Raw genomic sequence first — 21,840 nt, 5'->3', positions numbered from 1 at the left:
GCTCGGCTTGGGGGCGGGACGGGCCGTTGGCTCATGGGACTGCCGGGTGGTTAGTGACTTAGCTGGCAGTTTTGGTGCCGACAGACATTCCCACAGCCATTCCTGCCGAAGGCGGCGTCGGGTCCTGACTGGACAGAGCTCACGGGCCCTTTCCCAGGCGGGAGAGGCTCCAGGTCGCGCCCCTGCCCGGCTGCGGTGCGGTGAAGGCGCGGGCTCAGGACAAAGTGGCCATCGGTGCCTAGAACGAGCGGGCGCCGCAGAAGTTGCAGGGTGAAGCACTCCGAAGGAAAAATGAGACCAGGAAGAGGGGTGGGAGCGTGGAGGAGTGGGGACGGTGGGAGCCGGTGCTTCTGGCCTTTGCACTCGCTCACTGACAAGACGCCTGGCACAAAGCTGATGGACCAGTGGATGGACTGTATAAGTTACCCACCCACCGTAATAGAGCATTTGCTGTCTGTCATTTAGTCCTACTGGCAAACAACTTAAATGGAAACTTTTATCATCTGTGCTTTTCAAAAGAGGAAACTGAGTCCAGGCCAGATCGTGTGTCTGCTTACACAGCGAGGAAGTCGCCGCACATGATCAGGGTCTGTTTCTCCCACCACAGCCATTCCCACCTCTGCACTAGCTGCTCCTTCTGCCTTGAATGACTTTCTCCCAGATCCTTTCCTGGCTCGCTTCTTATTGTCCGGTCTCAGCAAAAATGGCACTTCCCCAGACCCCTCTGAAGCCCATCAGGCCCCTTTTCTTCTTCAATCACAGCACTATGACTGCCTAAAGTCGTCTCATTCGCCTGTTTTTCTTTGTCTTCACCTCTGGAACATAAGCTTCACGAAGGCAGGGGCCTGTGGGTCCTGTTCACCCACATCCTGGCTCCTCGCATGCAGTAGGCACTCAAATGCCTGTTTAACAAATCAAGTGGTCCCGGGGCTGCTAAGTCCTTTCCACCCTGGCTTTCCCCGGGACATTTCATTCACTCTGTGCATCAAGGCGCTGTTGGTGTTCGTGTGTTGCAGGGGTAGGGGGCTGAGGTCCTCTCCTGCCGGGAATTCTGGCCCAAGAAGCGAGGGTCACTGCTCGGTTCAGGGGCGACTTGGGCCTTGAGGTCGGACGATCACCAAATAGGTTTTTGAAGCCCGAGCTGACTCCGTGGCAAAGCCTTCAAGCTTGCGGGAGGCTGCTCCAGGCCTCTCTACTGTAACGCGCGCGCAGTCCCGACCGCACCGCGCACGCCCTGGCCCCGCCCCTCGGCGCCGCGCACGCCCCGTCCCGGCCTCCCCGGCGTGCCGAGCTAGGGCGGGGCAGGCAGACGCGGGCCCGGAACTGTGGAGCGAGGCTCGTCCAGCTTTTCCGGCGCCAGGTCCCGGGGCCGCCATGGAGCCCCGGGAGGTTGCGGATGCCGTGGAGACGGGGGATGAGAACGTGATTTTGGAGGCTCTGCTCGCGTACAACCGGGAGGTGAGCGGGAGCTGTGGACGCGAGACGTGCAAGAAAGAGGTGGGGCCGGGTGGGGCCAGCGCGCGTGGCTGGCTTTGGCGGGGCGTGAGTGGTGAGCGTGGAAGGGAGCGCCGGTGGGGGAGGGGCGCTGACTCGGAGGCGTTGCTGGGTGACAGGTGTGTCGGGGTGGGGCGCAGTCTGTTCAGAGCCATGCCTGCGGCCTCATGCCCCTATCTGCGGAGCCGCGGTCCTGCACCGGTGAGTCTGTGCCTTCTGAGCCTCTGGGTCTCTTTGCAGAACTCCCAGAGCTTCACGTTTGATGATGCCCAACAGGAGGACAGGAAGGTGGGTCCTCACCGAGGGGTAAAGGGGCAGGGACGGGTGGCCCAGGTACAGGAGCCTGGTGGAACCGCTCTTCTCCCTGCCCACAGAGACTGGCGGATCTGCTGGTCTCCGTCCTGGAGCAGGGCTTGCCACCGTGCCGCCGCGTCATCTGGTTGCAAAGCATCCGCATCCTGTCCAGGGACCGCAGCTGCCTGGACTCTTTCACCAGCCGCCAGAGCCTGCAGGCACTTGCTTGCTATGCAGGCATCTCCGCCTCCAAGGAGTCGGAGCCCCTGGACATGGATGTCGTGCTCGAGTCCCTTAAGTGCCTGTGCAACCTCGTGCTAAGCAGCCCTGTGGCACAGGCGCTGGCTGCAGACGCCGGGCTAGTGGCGAAGCTTGCCGAGCGCGTGGGACTGTGCCGCCAGAGCAGCTTCCCGCACGACGTCCAGTTCTTTGATTTGCGCCTCCTCTTCTTGCTAACGGCACTTCGCACCGACGTGCGCCACCAGCTGTTTCAGGAACTGCAGGGAGTGCACCTGCTGACGGAGGCGCTGGAGCTGACTCTGGGAATGACCCCCAAAGAGAGGCCCCCTGAGCTCCTCCCTACCCAGGAGACTGAGCGGGCTATGGAGATCCTCAAAGTGCTCTTCAACATCACCTTCGACTCCATCAAGAAGGAAGTGGATGAGGTGAGGGCTGACCTCAAACTGTGGGTGGATCATAACAGCTTGGAGTTATCCTGGATTTGTTTCTCTGCCGAGTATCTTCAAATTTTCGGGTGTCCCACCAGGAGAAGGCAGGGAGATCCCCATATTGGACAAGGGCCTCAAGAACGGTTTCTGAGCGAGTTGTAGGGCATAACTGGATCTTGCAGCATGGTGGGAGGACTGTGGTGTCTGTGGGAGGTCGTCAAAGATTCCTCACTAGAGGCAATGAGCGTGGGGCTAGAAGCAGAGCGACTTCATCCCAGAGGGGTCTGTTGATGTTCTTAACCAAAAGAGTATTCTTAAGGTCACCAGGAGAGGACGAGGAGCCAGGGGTACAGTAGAGGAGATGCGTAGTTAGTCCACGTGGTCCTGGAGTGGGCTGGCAGCAATGGGGGCGAATGGGGCTCTCTCTCACAGAAACCCCTTTCTCTTTGGTCAGGAAGACACTGCCCTTTACCGGCACCTGGGGACCCTTCTGCGGCACTGTGTGATGGTTGCTGCTGCTGGAGACCGCACAGAGGAGTTCCACGGGTGAGGGTGGTGCCTATCATGCTGCTGGGGAAGTCTGCTCACAAGTCTAGGTGGTGGTTCCCAGCCCTAAAGCGTCTTCATCTGTCTGGGTGGGACCAGACATCGGTGTGTTTCCAGGGACCTCCAACACTTACAATATGTGGTTAAGACAAGAGCTGTAAGTTTGGGGACAGCAATGTGCTACTCAACCTTGTTAGAGGCAGCAGACGGTGGGGTATCTATAGAGCAATGTGATTATTCATATTTATTCTTGGTGACCTGTGTCTAGGCAGGTTCTGATTTTTGTTCATGATGCTTCCACCCAGATGTGTGGTAGGTGGGGCATCTGCAGAGGGTGCACCCAACGATTCTGGTACCTAGTGCTGCTTCTCAGGCCCCTGGACATTGGCTCATGTCATATGTGACCCAGCAGGTGACAGTAAGGGTTGTACCTATGCTGGGGCATTGGACTCACCAAGCCCCCGTTTCCGTCTGTCCCTAGCCACACAGTGAACCTCCTAGGAAACCTGCCCCTCAAGTGTCTGGACGTCCTTCTCACCCTGGAGTCACACGAAGGCTCCTTGGAGTTCTTGGGAGTGAATATGGATGTGATTCGTGTCCTCCTCAACTTCCTGGAGAAGCGTTTGCACCAGGTGGGCAGGGGGACCTGCTGTGGCTCTGGCCCAGGCTTTCTCAAGCAGCTGTGGTCACTGCTTTTGCACAGTCCACACTGGTAAGTGGAGAGCAGCTCCCCAGTGTGATTCAGGGGGTGCCTTCAGCTGCTCCATGGTCTAGCAGGTAGGAAGGCAGATCCTCCTCCCTGAGAAGCATGCAGACCCTGCCACACACGGAAGCAAGTTTTCAGAATCTAGCAAAGAACTCATTTTTTAGATCTCTTTGTGGATGCTTTTGAGTGGTCCGGAGAAGCCTCCTGGCCCTTCCTTGTGATCCTAGACTCATATTGTCACTCTGCACAAGTAGACCTTGGTGGTAAGCATCAGCTGTTCCTTGGCATCACTAAAGGGACCCACAGGATCCTCGAGCCAGAGACTCCCTGATTCCTGCAGCTGCACCACGGGACATCAGCTGGTCGGGGTTCCACCCAGCCCCTCTGTAATTCGCAGGCATCATACAGGCTGAAGGATGTGACAGCTCAGATTTAGTAGAGCCCGTGAGAATCCATGTTGCCCATAGCTGGCTTGTGTGCTGGTGGTTTGCTAACAGCTTTAAACACTTCCCCACAACTCTGGTTTATGGGTAGGGAAGTTAGACTCAAGGCAGTTGAGTCATTTGCCTCAAGTCACATGGCATGTGAATGGCCTCCTGACTTAGGGTCCATGCCTGTCCCTCTCAAGAGTTCACACAGACACCCACTGCTCACAGTTGGTCCCTCAGCTGACTAACCGTGGTGGGGCCTCTTCCTAAGTGCCTCCTGCCAGGACCACGTGGTGCATGAGCACCACATCCCCCACCCCCGGCCTGGCCTCAAGTCAGGTGGGGCACAGTCCCGGTGACAGAGGCTCCTCTGCAGACGCACAGGCTGAAGGAGAGCGTCGCCCCTGTGCTGAGTGTGCTGACGGAGTGTGCCCGCATGCACCGCCCTGCCAGGAAGTTCCTGAAGGCACAGGTATGTACAGGGCCGAAGGGCCATGGCTGGGCCCTGGTCAGAGACCCTGGCCATTCTAGGCCCAGGCTTAGGGACAGCTGCCTCCCCAGGTGCTGCCCCCACTGCGGGACGTGAGGACCCGGCCAGAGGTTGGGGAGCTCTTGCGGAACAAGCTGGTTCGCCTCATGACGCACCTGGACACCGACGTGAAGAGGGTGGCTGCTGAGTTCCTGTTTGTCCTGTGCTCTGAGAGTGGTGAGTGGGGGGACTGGCTTTCGCCTGCCCCCCTCCAGCCCCTCCCAAGCCACGTTTGCGCACTGACTTCTGCCCTGCCCCTCAGTGCCCCGATTCATCAAGTACACGGGCTACGGAAATGCCGCAGGCCTCCTGGCTGCTAGGGGCCTCATGGCCGGGGGCCGGCCTGAGGGCCAGTACTCGGAGGACGAGGACACAGACACAGAGGAGTATAAGGAAGCCAAGGCCAGGTGTGTGCCCCCCATCCTCGGGCTCCCCTCACTCAGCCCCCATCCCTATTCCCTCACCCACCTGGACCCGCAGGGTGGATGGGACAGGGTGACAAATGGGTACGACCTTTTGGGATGAAGCATCTGTCTCTAAACGACACTTACTCTGACATCAGGAAGTTCTGTTGAACACAGAGGCTGAAAGGGGCTGAGCAGTCTGCGGGACCAGGTGGTCCAAGTGGCAGGAACTGCTCCTGGAGGGAGGTCTTTTCTGCAGTTGCCTTGCCTCCCCACACCCAGGAAGATGGGTTTCTTGCCATTCCAGGGCCAAGCAGGAAAATGAGGCGCTCCCCCACCCCATGCAGCCTCCTCCTGTCCTAAAGAGTCTCTAATGCATTCCCCACACACCTCTCTTACAAAACAGCATAAACCCAGTGACTGGAAGGGTAGAGGAAAAACCACCCAACCCCATGGAGGGCATGACAGAGGAGCAGAAGGAGCATGAGGCCATGAAGCTGGTGAACATGTTTGATAAGCTCTCCAGGTATGTGGCATGGAGGGGCCTAGGGCCATTACAGGGAGATGGACCCATGTCCTTTTTTGGGAGCCCTGGGAGGTGGGGTCAGAGGAGGGCTTACATTCTGGGAAGATTGCATTATCAATGTTTGAAATCACCTGTCGAGGAGGAAATCCCCTAGAGAAGGGTTAGGGTTGAGATCAGTATTGTGTCCATTTAACGGCTGATGAAAACTGAGGCCCAGAGGAATTAAGAGACTGCCTAAGGTCTCAAAGCTTAGGTAGCAGTTAGGATTCAGGCCTGATTAACACAGTTCCCACCCAGCCTTCTCTAGTAAACAGGAGCAGCTTAGTGGAGCGAAAAATAGCAGCCAGGGGGTGCGTAGGACCCCTGCACCCCAACCCAGGCCCCTTCCCCAGCCCTACGACCTTTCCCCACAGGCACAGAGTCATCCAGCCCATGGGGATGAGTCCCCAGGGCCAGCTCACATCCCTGCAGCATGCCATGTGTGAGACCATGGAGGGGCAGCTCTCCTCGGACCCTGACTCGGACCCCGACTGAGAATGGCCGCTCTTCTGCTCCCCTTCAGAACTGGTGCTGCTTCCAGAGGTGTCCTTGAGGCCCCAGGGAAGCCACATCGCTCCCTCCAACTTGGGGACCCCTTTCTCTTTACGCCCAAAGTTCTATCCATGATTCGCCTTTGGTCCGTTCTCTTCTCTCTAGGACTGCAAGACACTGCAAGGTCTTGTCCTGCTATAACTCGGGAAGCTCAGCCTTGATGTGCGCCTGAGGGCAGGGCTTAACTGAAGGCAGAATGAGCATGCATTTGGGAGGGCGAGGGCTGAGCATGGGCACTTGCAGATGCAGGCATGTCCACAGCTGGCCTGCTGGCCCAGAGCTGGTGTCGGGCAGGTGCCACGTTTGACAGGGGAAAGGACCTGCTGGAACTTCATGTGCTAATGTCAGAAACACGCTTCCAAGGTATGCGCTGCTGTTTTTGTCCCCATTGAGTGCAGGGCTGGTTGCCTCTTGCATCCTTGATCCTGACTCAGCACCCAAGTTTTCACTGGTTGTAGCAGTTGAATCTCAATCCTTCCCGTTGGCTTAGACCATAAATACGTGAAGGAAAATGTCCCCTCTGAAACCATAAGTCTAGACTTCCATCATGTACCACCAAGCTTCACAGAAACATCATTCTGGAATAAAGAGTTCCAGACAAGAATGTGTGTGTGTGTGTGAATATACATGTAAAATATCAAGTATAGGCACAAGCAGAATTAAGAATTAACTTCGCTCTTAGAGTTCAGCACTTTCCCCAGATGTCCACACTTGTGTTTTGTTCTTGAGGCGTCAGTTAAATATGCTCCAGGTGGGCTCCAGCCCAGACGTCCAGTGGGAAGAGAAGATGCCGGGAAGGTGGGAGCACCGGGGCAGGAGCCAGGGGTCAGGAAGGTTGCCTAGGAGGTACCACTTGAGCTGGGCCTTGGGACAGCCCCAGGGGGGTCCTGTACAAAAGCAAGGAGCTCACAGCAGGTTCTGCCCCAACAACAGTGTGGCCTGAGCACAGCCAAGGCTTCCAAGGGAGTAAAGCCATCTGTCTTAGAGGTTAATTCTAGTAGCATTATTGGTAGAAGGCCTTGCTGGGGAGAGTGGAGACAGGGAGACAGAATGCTGCTGGAATGGTCTGAAACAGGTGAATTTTGGGGGGAGAGGTTGATATGAAAGGCATCAGGGTAGAGAGGACAAGACAGGGTTACCCACAGTATGGGGTGCCGGGTGCTCCAAAGGGCCTGTGCACAACTCCGGGATGAATCCAGGGACAAATGTTCTCAGCCCTCGGGCTATCCCAGGAGAGGGGAGACACCCACACAGCCCCAGGCGCCCCTTTCCACATTCGCTGTCGACACCTGCATTCCCTTTGAGGAGGCAAAAGTGAAGACATGCCCAATTTTTATATTAAAATTTATTTCATGCCAGAAATGAAGGACAAACTAAACTGAAAAGAGCAACATGCTAGAAAACCCTAGCACACTACCTGGGACCCAGCCCCACACCTGGGGTGTGACCAGGGCTGCTCAGCCCAAGACTGGGTCTCTTCTAGTGGACAGAGTTTGCCCTTTAGATGAGATCCAGTCTGGGGTTCCAGTCAGTCTGAGTTCAAGAGGTTCACCATCAGAAGAAAGCTTTTCAGCATTAAGAATTTCAGCAGAATGAAAAGTTAAGCAGCAAAAAGTCAGATCAGGCAGCTCCTTCCCATCTGTGGCTGAGGTGGCCCCAAGTGCGCAGAGCTCATGACCTGGGCAGACCCTCCAGGGGCAGCCTCAGGTCGCATGTCCTAGTTTAGCCAAAATTTGTAAGCCTGTCCGAGCCGTTCTTCAGCCACGAATTCTCATCAGAAGTGGGCAGTGACTCTCATGTAACCATTTCTGGTTGGGAGCAGCCCTCCTATGTGTCCCAACCATCAAGCTAGAACACAAAGGAGAGAGGAAATCAGTTACTGAAAACATAGCTGGGCAGATCTCAGGGCCTGCAATGGAACGTTCCATAAAACGGAAGCTCTTCTGTCTGTGCAAATGCTGCTGTTCAGCCAAGTTAAGACAACGCCGTCAGGACTGAGTAAAAATGGGTGGCTAGACGTAGGGCTTCATTTAGGAACCAGTACTGAGGTTCTCATGCCCAAGGACATTCACTGTCTGGAAGAGTGACCCAACTGAGACTGCAGTTCACCCTGAGTGTTTACTCTTGGATAGCAACTCACAATAAACCCCCAAAATCATAACTCATTTCACACAAACTTCCGTGAAACTGGAAGATTTCACAGGTCAAATCCTATAGGACTACTTCTAAAAACTCTGTAGAGGCTACTTGACTTGGTCTTGCTGTTACACGGAGTAGGAAGTCAGCCAAGCTGCCAGGCAGACCTGACCAAGACCTCCACTGCCCTGCGAGCGAGGCCTCTGCTGCTGCTCCTCTCCCGGAGCGAAGTGTCAGCTGGACTCTGCTCCCACTAAGGGACCCAGAAGGCGACTGTGACCTTTGATGGCCTTCATGCCCCTCCACATAGTGAGAAACTGCACCCGCCTGCATCTTAGCCCTAAGAGCCAAACTCTAGGTTGGAAGGCAATGATGTCTAATACCATGAACCACAGAGTCCTATTCTTAAAAGCCTTGTATTCTCAATTTGGTTCAACTTGGTAAGAAATCAAGCTGTAGCCAGAGGCTGGGGGCTTTTGCCAGTGGAGGTGAGAAAAAGGGCTGACCCATGGCCCTGAGCCCTGAGGCAGTGACAGCCGAAGGGTGGAGGTTTCCCAAGGCCATAGAACATAAATTACAGCATTCTGGTGAGATCCACTTTGAGCAGTGTTAACACCTGGCTGTAATCATGAACCAATCTCTTTAAGACAACTAGACTTCAAATGATTAATGCTGCCTCCTGTAGAGAATAACCCCCCACATCAAGGCTACCCGTGCTAACTGATTCTCAGAAGAAACTGCGTTTTCCATAACCTCACTTGTTTATAGGAGGTTTAGCACCTAGAGAGGTCAAGGCTCTTTGGCTTTCTACCCTTAGAAGATGGGGATAAGTCAACTGCTCTCCCACTGATTATTTCCTAAAAGCATCAACCCACACAGGTTCAGAGAACTTCAGAGTCACGCCTCAGTCTGGAGCTGCTTGGTCCTCCTCTCGCTTAGGAGACGAAAGACAGCTGAAGGGTGACGTGTGCAGGAGACAGCCCTGTCTGCCCAGAGCCTCATGCCGACTCTGCCACTCAGAGCAGGCACACAGTGTCAGGTCTTCATCTCTAAACGGGATTAGTAAGAATTCCAGCACCTGATTCACAAGTACAAAGATGGCCCCAGACAGTGCCTGGTACAGCGTAACAGCAGCATTTCCTATCACCGTAACTGTTTTAGCCAGACAGGGCTCCATACCAGGTGGACCAGGCCCCACAGCAGAGAAGATGGCCCCTCCTGTGACTGCTCAGCCATCCGTACCTTTCCGGTTTCCCGCTGGATGAGGTCCCGCATCTCCTCCGTCCAGCCCAGAAGCTCCACCAGCCTTTTCACGCCATGAACCACATCCCCCAGCTGCACCACATCCCTGCTGTGAGGATGCCTAGCCAAGGACCCCACCAAGTCCCGGTTGATGAGCAGTCGGGGCACTGAGCTCCGTACGGCCTCAGACAAGCTGGCAAAAGGTTCCACCTGAAAAATCGCCCAAACGTGAGGAGCACAGCGCCCGCCCTCCCAGGCCCACAGGCCCCGCCCGCCACCTGAGGCCCCCCTCATCCATCTCCATCTTTCTCTTCTACATCTCCTGCCCCTGCGCGAGTCCCTGCAAAGTTTCATCTGCGCTCAGTGCCAGCAGTTACACCTCAGCTCACCTGTCCTCCCACCCACACTGTCTTCTCCCAGCTCACCGCCGGCATGACAAGACTCGTCTGCCTGGTCTCCCTCCCTGCGAGCAAGGACCTGGTCCCTCACAGGGGGCACCACTGAGAACAGGGCCTGGCACAGACCAAGCAGATTCGCTAGAAAAACAGATAACTCTGGGCGTCTGGCTAGCTGGGGCCCTGAGTGCAGATCTTTCTAGCCCTTCTGCCCCCTTGGTGCCTATGTCTCAGGCACAGCCCATTGCAGGGATTCACTACATCCTTCAGAAACTTCCTGAGCTTCAGATCCAGATGCATCTCCCAGGCCCCTCAAACCCACATGTGCAAAACCGAACCTGGCGTCTCCCATCCAGATTCTTTCTCACCAGCAAATGCCCTGAACCCCCACAGGCAAGACAGACACCTCCCTCTAAGGTCCTCCAAGTGACATCAAGTCTGGCTGCTCCCCTCCCTAATATCTCTCACAGCCACACAGTCTGACCGTGCACCACCCCTGGACATCTGCTCACTTCAACCCCTGCTCCCTGAGTCTCTCTGACCCCAAGGATGATCACCTACACCCCTGGTTTCACTGTTTCCACATAAAGCCCGTCTCTTTGATACGTACAACATGCAAGGCCTGCTCCCACCTCACATCTCCAGGCCCCATCCTCTCACACACTGTGCCCACCCACACTTTGACACCTCCGAAGCTGCGCATCCTCCCCCCTCCCTGCTCTCCCACTCAGACTGCAGCGCCTGAGGCCTGGACACCCTGCTTCTTCACATGTTGAATCCACTCACCTGCCAAAGGCAGGGCCCCAGAGCTCCCACCAGCCCCACCTCTTCCACCTCGCCCCGTTAGCCTCCTCTCCACAGCTCTGTGCACCACTGGGCCTGCTGACCAACCTCCAGGGAGGTCCCGAGGATGAGCAGCAGGTCTGCCATGGGGAAGTCAGCCACATGCAGCAAGAACCTGTTGGGGAGCAGCTCCCCGAAGAACACGATGTCAGGCTTCACGATGCCAGTGCAGACCGGGCAGTGGGGGACCCTGTCCGCCATCACTTCAGCCTGTGGACACAGGGAGAGTGGGCCCAAGGAGACCGTCACAACACACTTCAAAAGGAAAAGGCAAAGACAACTTCTTCTTGAGAAACTGTCACATTCACAGCAGCTAAGACAGTAGCATAGCAAAGCCCTCGGGGGCATGACGACCCAGCCTCGGCAATTACTGGCATTCTGCCAGCTGTACTTCCTACAGCGCCCACAGGCTTCAGGGGAGGCTGCAGTATTTGAAAGCAAACCCTGGATGTCACACGACATCTGCCGCACTAAACACCACGCTCTGCACCTGGGGAAATCCTCAAGCTATTCAGTGCTGAGGAAACACAGGTGACCCTTGAACAAGACAGCAAGTTAGGGACACCAGCCCTCAGCACAGTTGAAAATCTGCACAGAACTTAGGGTTAGCCCTCCATACACACGGTTCCTCCATACCCGTGGTTCCGCACCTGCAGATTCAACCAACCACGGATTGTGTGGTCCTGGAGTATACATTTATTGGAAAAAATCAGCATAAAAGCGGACCCATGCAGTTCAAACCCACATTCGAGGGACAACTGTACTGATTACATAGTCCTTAGAAGGCACTCTGTAGGCATTTGGCCTACAATAGTGTTATTCGATGAAAATGATGGTATAAAATTTGTCCCTGATTTTAGCTGAAGTAACCATGACATCACCTTAGCCCTGGAAGACATTCAGGTCGGCCTCAACTCACTGGCTGGAGTTATGAGGAACACCATTTTCCACAGACCTCCTCCTTGCAGGCTAAAGGGAAGTAGAGACCACTTCTTACTATATCCTGCTCCACCTGGGTTGATGCTTTGGCTGGACATTAGAGGAGGAAACTAAGGAGAAAGACACCTGTCTTTCTAAGAGAAACCTTTACAGCTAATGGGATGTGTTTTTGCAGGCTTAGCCCAGTAAACACCAGCAGAAACAACGACAAAAGATGTGGACTATGCAGAGACTTCAGATGCTATCAGGTACACATCTAAAACTGTATTATGTTTAAATTTGTAAAGAGGCAGGCTGAAATAGCTATTCGAGATAGAAAGCTATACAAAATAACGCAGTGGATTTGAAAAAGAACCAGATAGGATTTCCAGTAACAAAAAGTAGAGTACCAAAACCTGAAGCTCAGTGGAGAGGCTTTATCCTCTATGACAGAGTAGAATATTGATAAACTGGGAAGGAGACCAGGAGAAAGACTTGGAACATGGCACAACCGTGCTGAAGAGAGGAAGGATGTGGGCACGTGCGAGACGGCCTCCGAGACATGCACCGTGAGGTCCACAGAGAGGGGATAGGACGTGAGCTGAGCAATCAGTGTCCGAAGGGATCATGACTGAGGATTTTTCCAGCAAAGATGAAAGATATCAAACCACAGATTCAGAAAGCTCTACAAAATTTTAGTAGAAGTCAAAGGAAATCCATATGGAGACATAGCACAGTAACAGTGCAAAACTTCAAAGACAATGAGAAAGGCTTTAAAAAATGTGCAGAGAACAGACAGCAACAAACTGATTCTAAAGTTTATTTGGAGAGCAAAAGACCCAGAATAGCCAGCAGCATGGAAGGAGATGACCCATGAAAGAAAAAGACAGTACTTTGGACTTCATTAAATCAGAGACTTCTCCTCTGAGAGACAGTGTCAAAAGGATAAGATGACAAGTCATAGGCTGGGGAAAATACTTGCAAAAGACATCTGATATCCAGAACACACAAAGAATTCTTAAAACTCAACAGCAAGAAAATAGCAGCCCAATTAAAAAGTGGGCCCAAGACCTCACCAAAGAAGATAAACAGATGGCAAATGAGCAAGAAACAAGATCAACATCATATTTCACTAGGAAGCTGCAAGTTCAAACAATGTCACTACACACCTACTAGAATGGCCAAAATCAGAACACTGACGACACCAAGTGTTGGTGAGGATGTGGAACAACAGGAACTCTCATCCACTGCTGGTGGGAATACAAAATGCTGCACTTTGGAAGAGTGTGAGATGGTCTCAGAGGTGTGTAACCTGAGGTCCACAAGCAAAACTAAACAGTCTTACTGTATGACCCAGCAGTCACACTCCTTGGTATTTACCCAATGGAGTTGAAAACCTGCACACAAAAACCTGCACATGGATGTTTATAGCAATTTTACTCGTAACTGCCAAAATCTGGAAGCAACCAAGATGTCCTTTTGCAGGTGAATGGAGAAACAGTTACATCCAGACAATGGAATATTACTCAGACTTAAAAAAAAAAAAAGGTGCTGTCAGGCCACGAAAAGACATGGAGGAACCTTAAATACACATTGCTAAGTGAAAGAAGCCACTGAGAAAAGGCTGTACACTGTGTGATTCCAACTCTATGACATTCTGGGAAAGGCAAAACTATGGAGACAGTAAAAAGATCAGTGGTTGCCAGGGGTTTGGGGCAGGGAGGGAATAGGATTGACTGGTAAGTGGTTACAGGGTTTTCCTCGGGGTGATGAAAATATTTTGGAATTAAATAGAGGTTGGTTAGTTAGTTAGCTGCACAGCCCTGTGAATGTACTAAATGCCAAGGAACTGTATACATTAAAATGCTTAATTTTATGTTATGTGAATTTCACCTCAGTAAAAAAATAAAAGGATCCTGTGCCACATTGCTATTTCAGAGTTTCATCTTTATTTAAGATTTTTTACTGTGTCCTACTCTACTTTAAAAAAACCTATCCTGTTCACAAACATTCCTAGAAGTACATGGGGGTGTAAGCGTGGGTATTGTGACTGTATTATTTTTAATAGTAAAAATCACAAACATCATAAAATATCCCACAGCAGGTGAACAGCTAAACACAATGCTCTATAATGACTAAAAGCAATAAGCAGAGCTGTAGTTATCGACACAAGATATCCATGAAATTTTGCTCGGTGACAGAGCAAGTTGTGCAATATTAATCTTAATGATATCATTTCTTTAAAAAATTGTAATCGTGTGTGGGTTTAAGTACCCAGAAATGTGCATGTATATTTATATATGCATATCTTTTTTTCAAGCCCTGGAACATTATACACCAAACAGTTAAAAGTGGGCCACAGGAACTGGCTGAAGGGAGACTCACTTCCCCCTACGTATTTCTGCATTGCCTTAATTTTTTTTTAATTTGCAACAATCCTATGGTCCAATAAGGTTATATTTACAGGTACTTGGAGTTAGGACTTACATACTTTTTAAAAACTGAGGTATAATTGATTTACAATATTGTGTTAGTTTCAGGTGTGCAGCACAGTGATTTGGTGATACACGTGTATATGAATGTACCTACATCCTGGTTTTCAATTCTTTTCCATTATAGGTTATTACAAGATACTGAATATAGTACCTTGTGCTATACAGTAAATACTTGTTTGTATCACCTTAAATTTTTACAAGTATGTATTACTTTTCTAATTTAAAAATAAAGAAAAACATTTTCACGGTATTGCTGCTGTTGTCCTTCCAACATAACACTTTTTAAAATGCCACTTTTCCAGATTACTCCCAGTGAGAAGTGCGTGCGGGAGGGAACTGTCAGCGTGACAACTCACCCAAAAGGCCTCCTCTGGGATGGGTCTTCGGCAGACGGTGCAGGTGGCAGAGGCAAAGGATCCATGAGCTTCAACCAGCTTTGAGGCAGGGATGCCAGATGCTGAAATTCAAACCAAAGCTAAGTGCTGCTGCCTGTTGGGGTGAGCACACGGCCCCTTAGCATGACCTCTGGGCTGGGCAGGCCCCCCAGAAGGAGTCACAGCCCTCAGTGTAAGTGGTACCCTGCCTCTATCACTACAGATGACACTCCCACTCATCAGAATAAGCACAGGCTCCGACATGGAGCCAAATCACAAGTGAGACGAAGCCTGTGAAAACACAGCACAAAGGACGTCTGATGTAAGTTCAGATAAAATTACACCCAGTACCAGGAAAACATTTTCTATTCTATAGACACCAAGTAAAAGTGGGAAAATAACATAAATCCATTTCCAAAATCCTGTGGAAAAACAGGCAAAAGGTAACTTAATCATGGAAGTTCTATTACCACTATCAGCGTTTGAAAGGCCGTGCACATACAGACCAGTGAACTCCCACTGTCCCCACGACCGTCCTAGCTCACACACACTGCAGCTCACAGCCAGACTCTCCCGCCTCCCCATGAGGTGCTCACTGCTGCGCAAGGGGCTCCAGGCTGTAGAACCCTTCTGGCAAATAAACATTTTCCTGGAGTCAAGATAACTCCTTTCTTCAAATCACAAGATACCTGCAGCCTGGCTAAGCTGCTGCTGGCTTGCTAGGAGTTGACTGTTAGCACCTGTCAGATTCACTGCACGTAAGAAAAAGCCCCTACAAATGCTTCTCTGAGATACATGGCCAGAGGTCAGCATGCCCTTTGAATCGCTGGTTGTGGCCACCATCTAGACACAGTCAAGAAGCAATCATACAGCCCATGTGATGATCTTAAGGAACTGTCAGTGGTTCCTCTGTGTGCTAGTGACGTCATGGTTGTGTTTTAGAGCCCTTTTGCTGTCTTTACAGATTAAGTTTATGATGAGAGGGACATGCGTCAAAGTAGCTAGGGGTGAGAGAGAAGGTAGGAGTCAGACACAGACTAAACAAGGACAGGCCATGGTGCGGTGATGAGGACATGAGGGCTCATGACAGTCCTCGCTTTCTTTCTGTGTGCTCAGAAAATTCCATAATGAAAATTTTAAAAAAGAAATCATCAGATCAGATCAGCAAAACTAGAAGCTTCTAATGTCAACCCTGGTCCTATTCAAAACTCACAGCCCAGAAGAATGAGGCCCCAACACTGATACTCTGGGCATTTTTGTTGGGGACAGAGGCATAAGTTTTGGGCTTGAAACCAGTCATAAGCATGGGGACTAAGCGCGGGGCCGCAGCCCTGTGCAGAAGCAGGCGCCCACACCCCTCGCAGGACAGAGAGGAGGGCTGGAGGCAGGCCTCACCTCTCTCAAGCCCGTCGATGTTCTGGGTATACAGCCGCAGAAGCAGCCCCTTCTCGTGAAGCAGTCGGAGGAAGTAGTGCGTGGCATTGGGCCTGTAGTTCCCAGGGTACAGCTCCTTGGCAAAGGTGAAAAATGGCTTGGGATCTTGAAAGAAAAATGCGAGCTCGAAAATGGCCTCGGGGTAGGGGACCTTGTACTGTTGCAGCCTGCTGTAGTAGCCAGTCCCTGGAGACCTGCAGAGGGAAGCAACAGGCTCTGAGCCCTTCAGAAGAGAGCAGGCAGGTGGAGAAAACCGCCACAGCGGGGGAGGAGCGCACGCGGAGGTGACGGGGTTGCTGCAAGCACCTGAAGTCTGGAATGCCGCTGGGCGTGCTGATGCCGGCCCCCACCATGGCCACCACCCTCCGGCAGGCTCCAGTTTTGATCAGCTCAGCCACGTCCTGCAGGAGGAGCTTCTGCTCGCTGCTGCCTCCACTTCCAGAGATGCTTGAGGCACCAGCAGAAGAAGATACGGGCCTTCTTCCACCTGTAACACTGGCAGAAAAAGGAGAGTGGCCTGGTAACCGAGGATGATCGAGCTCGTGCCAGCAAGAATGAGCAAGGTCTGCCCTACCCCACCCCCAGCACTGAGAACGACCACACACTTCCCTCCTGCCCCACAAACCACCAACTATCTCCTCATGGCTGACTACTAGGATAAAACAGAAAGCACTCTCAACCCAGAAATCAAGAGGCACTTGGAGTACTTGGGAGGAAAATGTCAAGTGAATGGGAACCGTGCAAATAAGGAAAGTATCATTTCACAGTTCTCGTTATCGAAGGCCAGTGCTGAAGGCTCCAGCCAGAGCCAAGGGCATCCCTTTGTGGGGGCTCTGGGGGTGCTCTCTGCAGAGCCATACACCCTAACATACCTAGGACATGACAAATACTTAGTGACATTTAAAGAAAGTTACATCAAATATCACCAGGATGAAGAGTGGGTTCAAGAGACCATTCCAGAAAGAAACACTCATATCCTGACAGCTAGGGATTCGAACTGCGGCAGAGACTTCATCTTCAATATTCACGGCCTTTTAGGAGGCTGCACGTATCACGTGACAGCCAAAGAAATCACATAACCTGGGCAAAGCAGTGGGCAGACTGGAGCTCGGGGGTCTCTCTGCAAAACTCCAGAAGGCTTCTCAGGTCATCTCCAGAAGCCAGGAGCCGAGACACTCACAGCAAGGTGAACTGTTAGGAGTATGAGACAGTCTTCCACAGGGAAAAAGAGAAAGACACACAATAAACAAGTCACAGGCTTCAGAGTTGCACCACGACTCTGTAACTGACAACACCCAGGGAACACTGAGGAGGAAACAAAGGCGACACAAGCAGTGCACAGCCTGGAGCAGCACCTGCAACGTCCCACTGCAGTGAGTCTGCAACTGTGGGCTGAGCAGGCACGAAAGGCCCTCTGGGTTTACAGATTCGCTCTCTGGGCCCTCACCTGGCATGGGATCGAGAGGCACTTCTTCACCGCCTGGTATCACACTGCCAACTCACCCAGAGTTCAAGACTGCCAGCCCCACCACACAGGGCGCCTTCCTCACACCTCAAGGGCTGGTGGCCACCACATCTGTCTTCCAGGAGAAGACACTCCTCCAGAACACCGGACCTCGGTATAGAACCTTCTGCCCTGACAGGAAAAGAGACTCAAAGACCTGAACTGACACCCCTCCCCAAATGGCTGACACACCTAAAATGAACACAGACATAAAACTAGGGTACAGAGTATTTCTTTTACTCATTTGTGATACAGAAGTAAGCACCCTAGAAGCACAACTTTAGATACGTCAGGACAATTCAGAGCTCATCTTCTAGGACTGTGATCCTAACTCACTCTCTTGCTTGCTCCTCGTCTTTGGTTTTTCTTTTGCTCTTAGAAAACAAACTAATGTTGCAAAATCTGCACATACCACCCTGCTTACACACTGGTGCTGAGGTCTCCCCTAAGCCCTCTGCCCTCCATAGCACCCTGACACCTTAGCACAACATACCACACCCCAGCGACAGTCAACCTGCTCCTCCGTGTCATATACCCTCCCTTCCTGGTCCTTGTATACACCCTACACCTGGCTCCTTCTGCCTGAAAAGAACTTTCTCCACCCCAGCATGTCCAAATCTCCCAGAGTTAAGGCCAGGATCGGTGCCACCTCCTTCAGGAAGCCACCCTGAATCTAGTGAGAAGCCCTCCTCTCTCCTCCTGTGGAAGGTGACAGTACTGGCTCCCTCCCCCTTTGAGGGTGCCTGTCACCCCTTCCCTTCCTGCCCCTGCACAGCTGCGTCTCACACTCCACCCTGGGGTCAGCAATGGTGCAACTCAGGGGCTAGCTGGCCGCTCAGTCCACTCGTGATGCCTCTCCTGCCAAAGTATCATCTTGGGTTTCCGAAGTACAGACCTTGGAAAGGTGTGTAATGAGGAAGAGGAACGTGGCTAGGGAAGGCGTGTGTGCAGGGCCGAGGGCACCACAAGGAGAGGCAGAGCCCTAGCTCACTGCCTGTCTCGCCAAGTCGCTCAAACACCCTGAGCCTCAGCTGCTGAAGCCAAATCAAGGGAGTGAGAGATGGTTCTTATAGCCTTTTGAAAAGATCTATAGCTGTGAACCTCCCACCTGAAAGTACAGGAAATACAGGCAGCAGGGAAAACACTGTTTCCCGACTCCTCCCCATGCTCTTGGGGAGATGCCCACAGACTCTGAAGAGAATTCTGCTGCATCAAAGACTTGCATAAAAGCACCCATCATGGCGTCTCTTCTGAGTGCAAGTCGATGAGATCTCCAAAGGGGGTTTTCCAATGAAAACTGGTCAGCTGGTTAGGAAAGAAAGAGAACGCTCTGGTTCCAACTACAGCTATTAAATGCCCCACCTCACACAGCATTAAGAACATCCATTTACTGAACTCCTCCCAAATGCAAATTATGATGAGAAATACAAAAGGAATGAGAGTAGTTGTTTTTTATTTTTTATAGAGGGGAATAAGGTTCACAGGAAACATCTGACTCAGATACCTGCAACTCTGGTAAGCAGCACCACATACTGGAGGGCCACCCACCTGCATGTGAGAACGCTGAGACGCTCAAAGCTTTTTCTTTCTTTTTTTAAATGAAGTTATTGGGGATTGAACCCAGGACTTCGTGCATGCTAAGCATGCACTCTACCACTGAGCTACACCCTTCCCCATAGAAGAAAGTTGTGACATTGTGATTTATAATAAATATATATTTTGGCCTTTGTCCCAAAACCCTTGCATTTTCCTAAGAGCAATGGGAGCATCTTTTTACAACATTGGGTCTTTTGGCCTCAGTTCCTGAAATCCCTTCAGAGCCAGGAAGTGAAATGGGTGTCTTGTTATCCGTAACAAGTCTCCCACGACCACGCGGAGTCTGTGTTAATGAGGTGACTCTAGAAAATCCCCCAAGGATGGGGGTATGGTGGCCAGGGGAACCACCCATGATTAGAGGGGTGGAGCCTCCATGAAAACCCATAAAGGGGGGTCGTTCAGAGAGCTTCCAGGTTGGTGAACCAGAAAGGGTCCACATGCCAGACTCCACCCCCCACAGGGGACATGCCTATGTTCAGAACCTCCCCCTGTGTTTCTTCATCTGGATGTTGATTTGTATCCTTTAATATCCTCTGTAATAAACCAGTAATCTAGTAAGCAAATTGCTTTCTGAGTTCTGTGGGCCCTTCTAGTAAATTAATCAAACCAGAGAAGGGGGTCATGGGAACCTCCGATTTTTAGTCGGTTGGTTAGAAGCACAGGTGACAACCTGGGTTGGCATCTGAAGTGGGGGCCGTCTCGTGGGACTGAGCCCTTGGCCTGTGGAGTCTGGTGCAATCTCCAGGCAAGCAGTTAGAATTCAGTTAAATTTGATACCCAGTCAGTGTCTGTGGAAAAGTGAAGAACTGCTTGCTGGTGTTGGAAAAAACACCACGTTGTAGAAGTTACCACCACACTGAGTGCCGACTTGGGTGACAATGTTACTAATACAAGGTGTTACTCAGGGTACTCCTTGCATTTCTCATCTACATAAGATACTTGTCACTGAATTTTACCAGATGTCAAGACTATATTGAAGGTGAAGGTGATAAAGTATGTGCTACTGGTAGTAGGGGACTTGAGAAGCAATCATGCAAGCTGCTTGGAAAATGGAAACAAAGGGTAATGTCATGGAAGAGCCCTAAAATACTCAAAAGGCAGAAATTCCAAACTGCAGACAGCCCATGCAAACTGACTGCTCCTCACTGACACCCCCTTGCCTCCTGTTTTGGGGGCGAGTGGTAGCAAGGATTTACTGAATGACAGTGGGGCCGTGAGCAGCACCTGGTAGACCAGGTCACTGTTTATCCCACATCCCACTCACAACTGCCTGCAGATTCTGAAACTGGAGTGACGCCACAGAGGCAAGCCCTGGTCTGGCCCCTGCTTCGTCCTCATACCTAGTACAGTCTGGCAGACAGTGAGGTCAGTAAGTTTCTTGGTATCTCTTTATTAAACTCTTCAATATTTTTGATAGCTGTGTAAGAACGCATTAAGTGAACATACCACTGTTTACTTAAATAATTGTCCATTACTGGTCATTTCAGTTACTTTCCTAACAACTATGGGCCTTAAGATTTTTCCATTTGTAGGTTCAGTTCCTAGGGAAGGATTCCAAAATGTGCAGTTACTGTGTAGACGCCGGCAGGAGTAGTAATTGCACAACCTTTATGGGGGACAATAGAAATGGAGACGCAGGAGTTCCACTACCAGAAATTTATCCAAAAAGGAAGGTACAAACAAGGTTACTGAACACAGCATTATCTGTAATAACTAAAGATCAGAAGCTATTTCAACAAGAAAACGGTTAAAGTATGAGACATCCATATAATGGAATTCTACAATCAGAATAATTCTAAGAGTGAGAAAGCATTTATGTTTAGAAATGGGAGTAACTCCAACACATGTTAAGTAAAAACGGCAACGCACAGAACAGAACCTCACTACACGCTCACACACGTCCAAACGACCCGTGAGAAGAAACGGAAACCGACGCCACCAGTGCCTGCAGAACAGCCCTCCGAGCCGCGCGTGCAGGACCTCGCCAGTTTGAGCTTCTCCCACCGCCCCGCGGACCGCGCAGGGGCAGCTCGACTGCAGCGCTCCCCGGAGAGGGTCGGTCTCCGACCTGGGCCCCGCCCGGCCCGGCCCGGCCCGCCCCGCCGTCGCCACCCGGAACGAACCGAGGCCGGCCGGTCCAGGACCGCGCACCTCCCAGGCCCCAAAGCCTGAGGGCGGGAACAGCGGCACGAGCCCACAGCGCCATGTTCCTCCGCCGCCCGCGGGCGTCTGGGTCCCCAAAGGTCACGACCCACCAAGTCCTCGCCCTGCTCGCAGCGCGCTCCGCCCCGCCCCTGGCGCGCTCCGCCCCCGCCCCCGCCCCCGGCGGACCCTGGCCTGTCGCTCCAGCTCTTAACCAGCCCGGGCCAACCAAGTGGAGGTGGACGCTAGGTGGGGGAGGTTTTCCAGTCTCTCGAGCTCCGGCCTCTCGTCCCGGAGACCAAACCAGGAGCCTTCATTTCTCTACCCTCGCTCCCCACTTTTCTCAGTTGAGATGGCGATGATAACTAACACTTTGGGAGCACTTACTATGGTCAGGCATCATATTTACACTTAGTCCTCGCAGACACTACGAGGAAAGTACTATTGTTATCATCCCCAATTGAGACGAGAAACATTGGGTCACAAAGGCCGAGGCCACGCAGCCGGTCGACGGCCGGGTCGACCCAGGAACTCGAACGACTCAACGGCACGGCCAGCTGGAGGGAAATCTTGGT

The 21,840-nt window shown here is 52.0% G+C and overlaps 2 protein-coding genes across 5 annotated transcripts; one reads left to right on the top strand and one right to left on the bottom strand.

Moving 5' to 3' along the window:
- The first annotated feature begins 9 nt into the window (after window positions 1-9).
- RIC8A (RIC8 guanine nucleotide exchange factor A) lies at window positions 10-6,790 on the top strand. Of its 2 annotated transcripts, none has more exons than XM_072970707.1 (10): window positions 10-1,497; window positions 1,735-1,782; window positions 1,869-2,453; window positions 2,911-3,002; window positions 3,484-3,634; window positions 4,513-4,608; window positions 4,698-4,842; window positions 4,928-5,072; window positions 5,476-5,595; window positions 6,009-6,790. In XM_072970707.1, exons 1-10 carry the CDS (start codon window positions 1,375-1,377, stop codon window positions 6,127-6,129), a joined length of 1,626 nt encoding a protein of 541 aa, XP_072826808.1. In that variant the 5' UTR covers window positions 10-1,374; the 3' UTR covers window positions 6,130-6,790. The 2 variants fall into 2 exon arrangements, with proteins under 2 accessions (XP_072826808.1, XP_006219541.2); XM_006219479.4 differs by having other exon boundaries at window positions 12-1,458.
- A 723-nt stretch (window positions 6,791-7,513) lies between these two features.
- On the bottom strand, window positions 7,514-21,813 carry SIRT3 (sirtuin 3). 3 transcript variants are annotated; one of them, XM_006219481.4, is made up of 7 exons: window positions 21,653-21,813; window positions 16,330-16,518; window positions 15,985-16,217; window positions 14,572-14,672; window positions 10,851-11,012; window positions 9,565-9,774; window positions 7,514-8,034 (listed from the first exon to the last, which is right to left on the bottom strand). In XM_006219481.4, the coding sequence occupies exons 2-7, from the start codon at window positions 16,374-16,376 to the stop codon at window positions 8,014-8,016; spliced, it is 774 nt and encodes a 257-aa protein (XP_006219543.1). In that variant the 5' UTR covers window positions 16,377-16,518; window positions 21,653-21,813; the 3' UTR covers window positions 7,514-8,013. The 3 variants fall into 3 exon arrangements, with proteins under 3 accessions (XP_006219543.1, XP_072826806.1, XP_072826807.1); XM_072970705.1 differs by lacking the exon at window positions 21,653-21,813 and adding an exon at window positions 21,247-21,406; XM_072970706.1 differs by lacking the exon at window positions 21,653-21,813 and adding an exon at window positions 21,192-21,300.
- Between the last annotated feature and the right edge of the window lie 27 nt (window positions 21,814-21,840).

Source organism: Vicugna pacos, chromosome 10 (genome assembly GCF_048564905.1).
Source record: "Vicugna pacos chromosome 10, VicPac4, whole genome shotgun sequence".
Classification (NCBI taxonomy): domain Eukaryota; kingdom Metazoa; phylum Chordata; class Mammalia; order Artiodactyla; family Camelidae; genus Vicugna; species Vicugna pacos.
Note: the sequence above shows the minus strand (reverse complement) of the source record. Positions and strands in the feature narration are given on the sequence as shown.